Raw genomic sequence first — 13,378 nt, 5'->3', positions numbered from 1 at the left:
GATTATCTTCGGAACAGTGAGTGAATTGAGTTGAATGAATCACTGAGTGGGCTGTGAGTGGGGACCCTGACGTACTTCAGTGGGTGGCAGTGAGTGTGTTTGAGTGGGTACTGAGAGGGGGCTGAGTGGGTTTCAGTGTGTTTAACGGGGTACTGAGTGGGTTTCAGTGTGTTTAAGTGGGTACTGAGTGGGTTTCAGTGTTTGAGGGGGCAGTGAGTGGGTACTGATTGGGTTTCAGTGTTTGAGAGGGAAATGAGTGGGTTTAACTGGGTACTAAGTGGGTTTCAATGTGTTTGAGGGGGCACTGAGAGGGTTTGAGTGGGTACTGAGTGGGTTTGAGTGGGTACTGAGTGGGTTTGAGTGTGCTTGAGTGGGCAGTGAGTGGGCTTGAGTGTGCTTGAGTGGGCAGTGAGTGGGCAGTGAGTGGGTTTGAGTGTGCTTGAGTGGGCAGTGAGTGGGTTTGAGTGTGCTTGAGTGGGCAGTGAGTGGGCTTGAGTGTGCTTGAGTGGGCAGTGAGTGGGTTTGAGTGTGCTTGAGTGGGCAGTGAGTGGGTTTGAGTGTGCTTGAGTGGGCAGTGAGTGGGTTTGAATGTACTTGAGTGGGCAGTGAGTGGGTTTGAATGTGCTTGAGTGGGCAATGAGTGGGTTTGAGTGTGCTTGAGTGGGCAATGAGTGGGTTTGAGTGTGCTTGAGTGGGCAATGAGTGGGTTTGAGTGTGCTTGAGTGGGCAATGAGTGGGTTTGAGTGTGCTTGAGTGGGCAATGAGTGGGTTTGAGTGTGCTTGAGTGGGCAATGAGTGGGTTTGAGTGGGTTTGAGTGTGCTTGAGTGGGTAATGAGTGGGTTTGAGTGGGTTTGAGTGTGCTTGAGTGGGTAATGAGTGGGTTTGAGTGGATTTCAGTGAAAGATCGTTCTCTAAAATAGTGAAGAGTGAAATAAGGGAGTATAACAGTGAAATAAGGGAGTATAACAGTGAAATAAGGGAGTATAACAGTGAAATAAGGGAGTATAACAGTGAAATAAGGAAGTATAACAGTGAAATAAGGGAGTATAACAGTGAAATAAGGGAGTATAACAGTGAAATAAGGGAGTATAACAGTGAAATAAGGGAGTATAACAGCGAAATAAGGGAGTATAACAGTGAAATAAGGGAATATAACAGTGATATAAGGGAGTATAACAGTGAAATATGGGAGTATAACAGTGAAATAAGGGAGTATAACAGTGAAATAAGGAAGTATAACAGTGAAATAAGGTAGTATAAAAGTGAAATAAGGGAGTATAACAGTGAAATTAGGGAGTATAACAGTGAAATAAGGGAGTATAACAGTGAAATAAGGGAGTATAACAGTGAAATAAGGGAGTATAACAGTGAAATAAGGGAGTATAACAGTGAAATAAGGAAGTACAACAGTGAAATAAGGGAGTATAACAGTGAAATAAGGAAGTATAACAGTGAAATAAGGAAGTATAACAGTGAAATAAGGGAGTATAACAGTGAAATAAGGGAGTATAACAGTGAAATAAGGGAGTATAACAGTGAAATAAGGAAGTATAACAGTGAAATAAGGAAGTATAACAGTGAAATAAGGGAGTATAACAGTGAAATAAGGGAGTATAACAGTGAAATAAGGGAGTATAACAGTGAAATAAGGGAGTATAACAGTCAGGGAGGGGACCCGCCCTTCTAATTTCTCCCTACAAGTTCACAGTCAGACACATATTGTTCTGTGAAGCAAGAACAGGGGTTAATGTGACCCCTGGTGACCCCCGGGGGTCACCAGGCCGTTGTTCTACCGTTGTTCTACCTTCCCGCTGCCGACAACGGCTCGTACTGTTACTTAATGGGGTTTAAAGTCTATCTACTGCACCATGGTAGACAGTTAAGAATACTTTAATACCTAAAATACTGATTAATGTAAACTACCAGTGTATATACACTGAGATATACACCTCTCAGTGTATATACACTGAGATATACACCTCTCAGTGTATATACACTGAGATATACACCTCTCAGTGTATATACACTGAGATATACACCTCTCAGTGTATATACACTGAGATATACACCTCTCAGTGTATATACACTGAGATATACACCTCTCAGTGTATATACACTGAGATATACACCTCTCAGTGTATATACACTGAGATATACACCTATCAGTGTATATCAGAGGTACACAGGTGTTGTTGGGACGTAGATTATATATACATCGTTGAGTTGTAGTTAAGACAGCATTTGATTCTGCCAGGTAGAGGTCTAGCTTGTTGTGTGTGTGGGAAGGTTGTGGTGGTGTGTAGGGAGGTTGTGGTGGTGTGTGAGGTGTGTGGGGAGGTTGTGGTGGTGTGTAGGGAGGTTGTGGTGGTGTGTAGGGAGGTTGTGGTGGTGTGTGAGGTGTGTGGGGAGGTTGTGGTGGTGTGGGAGGTGTGTGGGGAGGTTGTGGTGGTGTGTAGGGAGGTTGTGGTGGTGTGTAGGGAGGTTGTGGTGATGTGTGGGGAGGTTGTGGTGGTGTGTAGGGAGGTTGTGGTGGTGTGTGGGGAGGTTGTGGTGGTGTGTGGGGAGGTTGTGGTGGTGTGGGAGGTGTGGGAGGTGTGGGAGGTGTGTGGGGAGGTTGTGGTGGTGTGAAGGGAGGTTGTAGTCGTGTGGGAGGTGTTGGGGGAGGTTGTAGTGGTGTGGGAGGTGTGTGAGGAGGTTGTAGTGGTGGGGGAGGTGTGTTTGGAGGTTGTGGTGGTGTGGGAGGTGTGTGGGGAGGGTGTGGTGGTGTGTGGGGAGGTTGTGGTGGTGTGTGGGGAGATTGTGGTGGTGTGTGGGGAAGCTGTGGTGGTGTGTGGGGAGCTTTTGGTGGTGTGGGAGGTGTGTGGGGAGGTTGTAGTGGAGTGGGAGGTGTGTGGGGAGGTTGTGGTGGTGTGTGGGGAGGTTGTGGTGGTGTGTGGGGAGGTTGTGGTGGTGTGTGGGGAGGTTGTGGTGGTGTGTGGGGAGGTTGTGGTGGTGTGTGGGGTGGTTGTGGTGGTGCGTGGGGAGGTTGTGGTGGTGCGTGGGGAGGTTGTGGAGGTGTGGGAGGTGTGTGGGGAGGTTGTAGTAGTGTGGGAGGTGTGTGGGGAGGTTGTGGTGGTGTGGGAGGTGTGTGGGGAGGTTGTGGTTGTGTGGGAGGTGTGTGGGGAGGTTGTGGTGGTGTGTAGGGAGGTTGTAGTGGTGTGGGAGGTGTGTGGGGAGGTTGTAGTGGTGTGGGAGGTGTGTGAGGATGTTGTAGTGGTGGGGGAGGTGTGTTTGGAGGTTGTGGTGGTGTGGGAGGTGTGTGGGGAGGGTGTGGTGGTGTGGGAGGTTTGTGGGAAGATTGTGGTGGTGTGGGAGGTGTGTGGGGAGGTTGTAGTGGTGTGGGTGGTGTGTGGGGAGGGTGTAGTAGTGTGGGAGGTGTGTGGGGAGGTTGTGGTGCTGTAGGTGTGTGGGGAGGTTGTGGTGCTGTAGGAGGTGCGTGGGGAGGTTGTGGTGTTGTAGGAGGTGTGTGGGGAAGTTGTGGTGCTGTAGGAGGTGTGTGGGGAGGTTGTGGTGCTGTAGGAGGTGTGTGGGGAGGTTGTGGTGTTGTAGGAGGTGTGTGGGGAAGTTGTGGTGCTGTAGGAGGTGTGTGGGGAAGCTGTGGTGCTGTAGGAGGTGTGTGGGGATTTCGTGGTGCTGTAGGTGTGTGGAGAGGTTGTGGTGCTGTAGGAGGTGTGTGGGGAGGTTGTGGTGCTGTAGGAGGTGTGTGGAGAGGTTGTGGTGCTGTAGTAGGCGTGTGGAAAGGTTGTGGTGCTGTAGGAGGTGTGTGGGGAGGTTATGGTGCTGTAGGAGGTGTGTGGGGAGGTTGTGGTGCTGTAGGAGATGTGTGGAGAGGTTGTGGTACTGTAGGAGGTGTGTGGAGAGGTTGTGGTGCTGTAGGTGTGTGGAGAGGTTGTGGTGCTGTAGGAGGTGTGTGGAGAGGTTGTGGTGCTGTAGGAGGTGTGTGGAGAGGTTGTGGCACTGTAGGAGGTGTGTGGAGAGGTTGTGGTGCTGTAGGAGGTGTGTGGAGAGGTTGTGGTGCTGTAGGAGGTGTGTGGAGAGGTTGTGGTGCTGTAGGAGGTGTGTGGAGAGGTTGTGGTGCTGTAGGAGGTGTGTGGAGAGGTTGTGGCACTGTAGGAGGTGTGTGGAGAGGTTGTGGCACTGTAGGAGGTGTGTGGAGAGGTTGTGGCACTGTAGGAGGTGTGTGGAGAGGTTGTGGCACTGTAGGAGGTGTGTGGAGAGGTTGTGGCACTGTAGGAGGTGTGTGGAGAGGTTGTGGCACTGTAGGAGGTGTGTGGAGAGGTTGTGGCACTGTAGGAGGTGTGTGGAGAGGTTGTGGCACTGTAGGAGGTGGGAGATGTAGAAATGCAGAAATGTGTTGTGGAAAGAAATGAAATCGTACTGGAGGGACAATAACTCATGGTAGGTACCCTAGAACCCACGATAGGTACCCTAGAACCCACGGTAGGTACCCTAGAACCCACGGTAGGTACCCTAGAACCCACGGTAGGTACCCTAGAACCCATGAGTGAGGCACAAGAACCCACAGTAGATAGGGACGACTTTGTGGAGACAGGATTAATGAAATGACTGTTGTTCTTCTGATAGCAGAACTCTGGGGCCGCTCTTAAGGTCTCAGGGATAAACAGGGTTGGTAAGGACTTGCTCTTGGAGGTCGAGGTGTTAAGTATCGTTCTTGGGAATGGCGTTGGAGGTGTGCGAGGCGCTCTCAAGCTCAAGGAAGAGGCTGGAGGTTCAGATGTGACTGGACACAGAGGAGGTTCATGAATGACTGGAGTGTTTGGAGGTGTGTGAGGCACTCTCGAACTCAAGGAAAAGGCTGGAGGTTCAGATGTGACTGGACACAGAGGAGGTTCATGAATGACTGGAGTGTTTGGAGGTGTGTGAGGCACTCTCGAACTCAAGGAAGAGGTTGGAGGTTCAGATATGACTGGACACAGAGGAGGTTCATGAATGACTGGAGTGTTTGGAGGTGTGTGAGGCACTCTCGAACTCAAGGAAAAGGCTGGAGGTTCAGATGTGACTGGACACAGAGGAGGTTCATGAATGACTGGAGTGTTTGGAGGTGTGCGAGGCACTCTCGAACTCAAGGAAGAGGCTGGAGGTTCAGATGTGACTGAACACAAAGAAGGTTCACGACTGATCTGAATCTCTTTCTGGGTAATACTGATTTGAAGAGCCTTAGAAGGTGAAGACAAAGGTGTAAATCCCGAGGAATCACTAAGAGCTCCAGAGGACACACCACTACTGGAGGAGAAGATCCCACTGGTCGTTGAGGATAAGCTTCCGTTCGAGGAGGTGCTGAGAGCTGAGGATACACTGGAAGCTGAGACAAGACTATTAATGGTAGTGTTGTGGTCTTCATGTTCCGACTCTGTGTCGGTACTCGACTGATCGAGACTTCGACGCCATGACACCTGCAAACCAAAACAAACACACATATTAAATAAGACAATTATTATTTACTCAGACGATCCGAGTAAGTATGGCAACTCTAACTCCTTGAATCAAAGACTTCCTTAGCAAGACTGAAGATTAGACTTACTCTAGACTTAAGACTGAGAGCGTAGGATATATTCCTTCGAAGGACGAAGGAGAGGTTGGCTCTGGAGGCTCTGGGCCAGTCACTCTGAATCACCAGAGGACATTCATCACACCTCAGAGGACGATCGCTGTAGGGGTTCTTGTTGACCTCGTGTAGAATGTAGTGCTGGGGGTTCTCCTTGTTGCTGTAGCAGTTTAACAACAGCTGGACCAGTTGTTCAGCTGTTGTACGGTAAGATACCAACAGTGACTTGTACTGCGACTGTGAAACAAGATACCAGGCACTGTTAGAGGCGGCGAAATACCAGTTACACACTTGTACTGGTACTGTAAGAGAAGATAGGTTGAGAGACGGGTAGACAAACAGGTAGAGAGACAGGCAGACACACGCGTACACACACACATAAGTAAACAGACATGTAGACACACAGATACTCACCCCAGGCATAAGTACAGAATCGTAGACTCTCAGTAGACCACCCCGTCTAACAGCTACACTGAAGCGTGCCTCACCCCTGGGTCGACACTGCTGAAGCTCAGCCGGACAGGCATGGTCGTCCAGCACCAGAAGACGTCTGGCGGGGGCAGCGCCCCCCGGGGCACGAACCACCACCTCCATAGTCATGTAGAAGAGGTTGGGGTCACGATGACGTAGACGAAACTTGGCTAACAGTAGGACAATCATCTGTCGACACGTCGTAGATGTAGACAAACTCATGGTCTTGTACTCAATGTCGGGACGTAGAGCTCTGAGGTAGACTTTCACGGGCGTCTGTAAGAGATCAGGACACTGTTGTGATCCAGGGATACCTAGAGAGTCGTCTACAAAAGACAGGGATACCTTCAGAGCCCTCTACAGGAGACAAGGATACCTACAGAGCCCTCTACAGGAGACAAGGATACCTACAGAGCCCTCTACAGGAGACAAGGATACCTACAGAGCCCTCTACAGGAGACAAGGATACCTACAGAGCCCTCTACAGGAGACAAGGATACCTACAGAGCCCTCTACAGGAGACAAGGATACCTACAGAGCCCTCTACAGGAGACAAGGATACCTTCAGAGCCCTCTACAGGAGACAAGGATACCTACAGAGCCCTCTACAGGAGACAAGGATACCTACAGAGCCCTCTACAGGAGACAAGGATACCTACAGAGCCCTCTACAGGAGACAAGGATACCTACAGAGCCCTCTACAGGAGACAATAAACTTACAGTAATACAATCATGGAACATTCAAGAAATACATCCGTTGTATTTCTCATGGACAGAAAATACAATGATACGTGTGTGTGTGTGTGTGTGTGGAGATAACACTGGAGCAGACTCCAGCATCACTCATCCCCCAGGTGATGCCCAGGAGCTAGGCCCTGGAGTCACCTGACCTCATGACCCGTAACCTCCCCGACCTGTACTGTTTTTGTCACGTGCCCCCAACATTCCAGGCCTGACTCCAGCCTACCCACCACCACTACACCACCAGACAACACAGACCACACTGGTCCAGGAACGCTACCACAGCCTACATAAGAGATGTTTGACTGTAGAATCAAAATCAAAATATCAAACCGTGACAGGACTCGTGTCTATGGCTTCAAGTTAGATAGAAATTTAGATTTAGAAAGGACAGAGAACTGCTGGCAGTGAGTAAATGAGTTTAGGAACCTGTCCGGTACCTTTAAGGATAGATTATACAGGTACGTGAGTGTATGGCGTGAGTTAGACCTAACTAGCATGGGCCAGTAGGCCTACCGCAGTGTTGGTAGAGACAGACAAGTGTTTAATGTGTCCAGATCCTCCTGGAGGTCATTGGTATCCTCAGAATCAGTCACTCGGTCTATTTTTGTATCGTCAGCAAAATGGTTCACATCGCTTGTCAATTCCCTCTTCAAGGGCACTAATGTAAAGAATGAACAATAGTGGGCCTAAAACTTACCCTTGAGGGACGCCGCTAGTGACTGGTACCCATTCAGATTCGACACTATTAATGGTAATTCTCTTCTTGGTAAGTAGCTTCTCGATCCATGCTAGAACTTTACCTCCTGTACCATGAGCTGCCACTTTTCTTAAGAACATAAGAAGGAGCAGTCCTACTGGCCCATGCCAGGTAGGTCCAGCTCACACCCACACATGTCTTCACATCTCTTCTGCCTCTGATAAGTGTTCTGTACTCGACTGAAAAAGCCTACTGTGTAGGCTACTGTGAAGCCTACTGTGTAGGCTACTGTGAAGCCTACTGTGTAGGCTACTGTGTAGGCTTGTTCAGGCATCATATTCTTTACCACTGTCTACTTCCTCAGTTAATTTATTGAAGAAGGTCAGTAAATTTGTCAGGCAGGACCGACCTCTGGTGAGTCGATGCTGTGATCCACTCTCATATTATACTCGTTAAGGTGACTTCTAATATCTATAATTGACTCTAATAATTTACCTGTTATAGACTTAAGGCTTATTGGACGGTAGTTTGAGGGAATGAACTTATTTCCTGATTTAAATATAGGAATTACATTAGCCATCTTTCACACCTCTGGCACAACACCAGTGTAAATTGATGAGTTAGACAGGATAGTTAGCGGCTGACTAAGTTCCAACTTGCATTCTTTAAGTAAGCCTTAACGTCAAGGTCTGAAAAGTGGTAGATAAAGTTCAATGTGGACAAATGTAAGGTACTAGTCCTTGGGAATGAAAAAAAAACCTCGAAATTATAAACTAGGTGAAGTAGAGCTTGATCACACTCTAAAAAGGACTTAGAGTCATGGTTGAGCAGAAATGTGAAGCCAAGACAACAGTGGGTAAGTGTGAGCAGTAATGTCACAGATTACTTGGATTTATCTCAAGAAGTATAAGTAATGGGAGTCTGAATGTTATTATACAGCTCTATACATCACTAGTAAGGCCTCGCTTGTATTATACAGCTCTATACATCACTAGTAAGGCCTCGCTTGTATTATACAGCTCTATACATCACTAGTAAGGCCTCGCTTGTATTATACAGCTCTATACATCACTAGTAAGGCCTCGCTTGTATTATACAGCTCTATACATCATTAGTAAGGCCTCGCTTGTATTATACAGCTCTATACATCACTAGTAAGGCCTCGCTTGTATTATACGCCTCTATACATCACTAGTAAGGCCTCGCTTGTATTATACAGCTCTATACATCACTAGTGAGGCCTCGCTTGTATCATACACCTCTATACATCACTAGTGATATCTCACCTAGATTACACAGCACAGTGTTGGTCTTACTAGAGGACGGATATACATTCGTTGTAGAACACACATATAAGGACCACTGTATAAGGAATTACTTATATAATGACAGACTTAGAGCCCTGAATGTACACTCTTGTCAGACGTAGACTGAGAGATAGAGTTGTATAAGTGGATGGTAGATATAGAGCCGATAGTAATATTGGGGGATGTCGACTCGGGTAAGAACCAGGAATAGCGTATTTAAGATAGATTTTGATTTAGACAGACATAATTACTGGTGTTGCAGCCGAGTTGAAGAGGCGTGGGACAATCTAAGATGTAGGGTACTAGGTACTGGGTAGATTTAGAAAGATATTAGATAGATATTTGAGTTAGAAGGGCTGGGTTAGATTAGTACCTAAGGTACTGAAGGGGATTTTTGGCCAGCTTAGAATAGAGGGTTAGGGTAATAGATGGGTGGGAATGGCCTAGTATGGGCCAGTAGGCCTACTGTAGAGTTCCTCTAGTCTTGTGGTCTACTGGCCCATGCGAGGCAGGTCTAAGTCTCCCATTGGCTTAAGCCAATCTCCAAACCTAGTCAGGTCAGGTCAGATTCATGTTAGGGCAGCTAGGAGGCCTGGTCTGAGGCTGGGTAGCAGGGGCCATGATACCCAGAGCGTTTTTCAGGGCGTGAGAGAGAGAGAGAGAGAGAGAGAGAGAGAGAGAGAGAGAGAGAGAGAGAGAGAGAGAGAGAGAGAGAGAGAGAGAGAGAGAGAGAGAGAGAGAGAGAGAGAGAGAGAGAGAGAGAGAGAGAGAGAGAGACAGGATGTCATGGCTGGCAGGAGAGGAAAATGATTAGCTAAGTAGATTCTCTGGAGAAAGTTGATGAGTTGAATGTGTTGTCACCTAGTTATGGTTGCAGGTGTCGAGTCACAGCTCCTGCCCCCGCCTCTTCATTGGTGGCTACTAGGGCCACTCTCTCTCTCTGCTCCACGAGCATTACTATACCTCTTCTTAAAACTATGTATGGTTCCTCCCTCCACTACATCACTCCTCAGGTTGTTCCAAACACACACACACACACACACACACACACAGACATACACACACACACACACACACACACACACACACACACACACACACAGACACAGACACAGACACACACACACACACACACACACAGACACACACACACACACACACACACACAGACACACACACACACACACACACACACACACAGACACACAGACACACAGACACACACAGTATGAAAATAACATAGCATCGAGAATCAAGACTGACCCGAAACTGTTGTATAGCCACATCAGGAGGAAGACAACAGTCAAAGACCAGGTGATCAGATTAAGGACAGAAGGTGGAGAACTCACAAGAAATGATCAGGAGGTATGTGAGGAGCTGAACAGGAGATTTAAGGAAGTTTTTACAGTAGAGACAGGAAGGGCTGTGGGAAGACAGCACAGAAGGGAACATCAAGAGGGAATATACCAACAAGTGTTGGATGACATACGAACAACTGAGGAGGAGGTGAAGAAGCTCTTAAGTGACCTTGACACCTCGAAGGCGATGGGACCGGACAACATCTCCCCATGGGTCCTTAGAGAAGGAGCAGAGATGCTGTGCGTGCCTCTAACCACAATCTTCAACACATCCCTTGAAACTGGGCAACTACCTGAGAAATGGAAGACAGCAAATGTAGTCCCCATATTTAAGAAAGGAAACAGAAACGAGGCACTAAACTACAGACCTGTGTCTCTGACATGTATTGTGTGCAAAGTCATGGAGAAGATTATCAGGAGGAGAGTGGTTGAACACCTGGAAAGGAACAAGATTATAAATGAAAACCAGCATGGGTTCATGGAAGGCAAATCTTGTATCACAAACCTCCTGGAGTTTTATGACAAGGTAACAGAAGTAAGACACGAGAGAGAGGGGTGGGTAGATTGCGTTTTCCTAGACTGCAGGAAGGCCTTTGACACAGTTCCCCACAAGAGATTAGTGCAGAAGCTGGAGGATCAGGCACACGTAAAAGGGAGGGCACTGCAATGGATAAGGGAATACCTGACAGGGAGGCAGCAACGAGTCATGGTACGTGAAAAGGTATCACAGTGGGCGCCTGTTACGAGCGGGGTCCCACAGGGGTCAGTTCTAGGACCAGTGCTATTTTTGATATATGTGAACGACATGATGGAAGGAATAGACTCTGAAGTGTCCCTGTTCGCAGATGATGTGAAGTTGATGAGAAGAATTAAATCGGATGAGGATGAGGCAGGACTGCAAAGAGACCTGGACAGGCTGGACATGTGGTCCAGAAACTGGCTTCTCGAATTCAATCCAGCCAAATGCAAAGTCATGAAGATTGGGGAGGGGCAAAGAAGACCGCAGACAGAGTATAGGCTAGGTGGACAAAGACTACAGACCTCACTCAGGGAGAAAGACCTTGGGGTGACCATAACACCGAGCACGTCACCGGAGGCACACATCAACCAAATAACTGCTGCAGCATATGGGCGCCTGGCAAACCTGAGAATAGCGTTCCGATACCTTAATAAGGAATCGTTCAAGACACTGTACACTGTGTATGTTAGGCCCATACTGGAGTATGCAGCACCAGTCTGGAACCCACACCTGGTCAAGCACGTCAAGAAGTTAGAGAAAGTACAAAGGTTTGCAACAAGGCTAGTCCCAGAGCTCAAGGAAATGTCGTACGAGGAAAGGTTAAGGGAGATCGGACTGACGACACTGGAGAACAGAAGGGTCAGGGGAGACATGATAACGACATACAAGATACTGCGGGGAATAGATAAGGTGGACAGAGATAGGATGTTCCAGAGTGGGGACACAGGGACAAGGGGTCACAACTGGAAGCTGAAGACTCAGACGAGTCACAGGGACGTTAGGAAGTATTTCTTCAGTCATAGAGTTGTCAGCAAGTGGAATAGCCTAGCAAGTGAAGTAGTGGAGGCAGGAACCATACATAGTTTTAAGAAGAGGTATGACAAAGCTCAGGAAGCAGAGAGAGGATCCAGTAGCGATCAGTGAAGAGGCGGGGCCAGGAGCTGAGTCTCGACCCCTGCAACCACAATTAGGTGAGTACAATTAGGTGAGTACACACACACACACACACACACATACACACACACACACACACACACACACACACACACACACACACACACACACACACACAACACACACACACACACACACACACACACACACACACACACACACAACACACACACACACACACACACACACACACACACACACACACACACACACAAACACACACACACACACACACACACACACACACACACACACACACACACACACACACACACACACACACACACACACACACACACACACACACACACACACACACACACACACACACAACAGTACTCACGGTGTGCTGTTCGTTAAGTGAGGTTGTCGAGGGGAACCTCCCAGTCATCAACGAGGTGAAACTCAACGTTGACTGAAGACTAATGGAGTCCATGAAGTCGTCACCCTTGAGGGAGAGAGTGTCACCCTTGAGGGAGAGAGTGTCACCCTTGAGGGAGAAAGTGTCACCCTTGAGGGAGAAAGTGTCACCCTTGAGGGAGAGAGACTCACCCTTCAGGGAGAGAGTGTCACCCTTCAAGGAGAGAGTGTCACCCATAAAGGAGCCAGTATCACCCTTGAAGGAGCCAGTATCACCCTTGAAGGAGCCAGTATCACCCTTGAAGGAGCCAGTATCACCCTTGAAGGAGCCAGTATCACCCTTGAAGGAGCCAGTATCACCCTTGAAGGAGCCAGTATCACCCTTGAAGGAGCCAGTATCACCCTTGAAGGAGCCAGTATCACCCTTGACGGAGTCAATGTCACCCTTGAGGGACACAGTGTCAGGGAGGAACCACAACAACAATTCACAACTAACACACAATACCATCAGTACAACAATTCACAACTAACACACAATACCACCACAACAACAATTCACAACTAACACACAATACCACCACAACAACAATTCACAACTAACACACAATACTACCACAACAACAATTCACAACTAACACACAATACCACCACAACAACAATTCACAACTAACACACAATACTACCACAACAACAATTCACAACTAACACACAATACCATCAGTACAACAATTCACAACTAACACACAATACCACAACTACAACAATTCACAACTAACACACAATACCACCACAACAACAATTCACAACTAACACACAATACCACCACAACAACAATTCACAACTAACACACAATACCACAACAACAACAATTCACAACTAACACACAATACCACAACTACAACAATTCACAACTAACACACAATACCACAACTACAACAATTCACAACTAACACACAATACCACAACTACAACAATTCACAACTAACACACAATACCACAACTACAACAATTCACAACTAACACACAATACCACCACAACAACAATTCACAACTAACACACAATACCACCACAACAACAATTCACAACTAACACACAATACCACCACAACAACAATTCACAACTAACACACAATACCACCACA

The 13,378-nt window shown here is 47.6% G+C and overlaps 1 protein-coding gene across 1 annotated transcript; it reads right to left on the bottom strand.

Annotated features, from left to right (window-relative positions):
* Positions 1-2,096: 2,096 nt before the first annotated feature.
* On the bottom strand, positions 2,097-12,744 carry LOC128700963 (mucin-2). Its single transcript, XM_053794469.2, has 4 exons — positions 12,220-12,744; positions 6,021-6,353; positions 5,583-5,843; positions 2,097-5,454 (listed from the first exon to the last, which is right to left on the bottom strand). The coding sequence occupies exons 1-4, from the start codon at positions 12,742-12,744 to the stop codon at positions 2,206-2,208; spliced, it is 4,368 nt and encodes a 1,455-aa protein (XP_053650444.2). The 3' UTR covers positions 2,097-2,205.
* Between the last annotated feature and the right edge of the window lie 634 nt (positions 12,745-13,378).

The sequence above is a fragment of the Cherax quadricarinatus genome, unplaced genomic scaffold, assembly GCF_038502225.1.
Source record: "Cherax quadricarinatus isolate ZL_2023a unplaced genomic scaffold, ASM3850222v1 Contig491, whole genome shotgun sequence".
NCBI classification, from domain to species: Eukaryota; Metazoa; Arthropoda; class Malacostraca; order Decapoda; family Parastacidae; genus Cherax; species Cherax quadricarinatus.
This window is presented reverse-complemented; position numbering and strand designations above follow the sequence as displayed.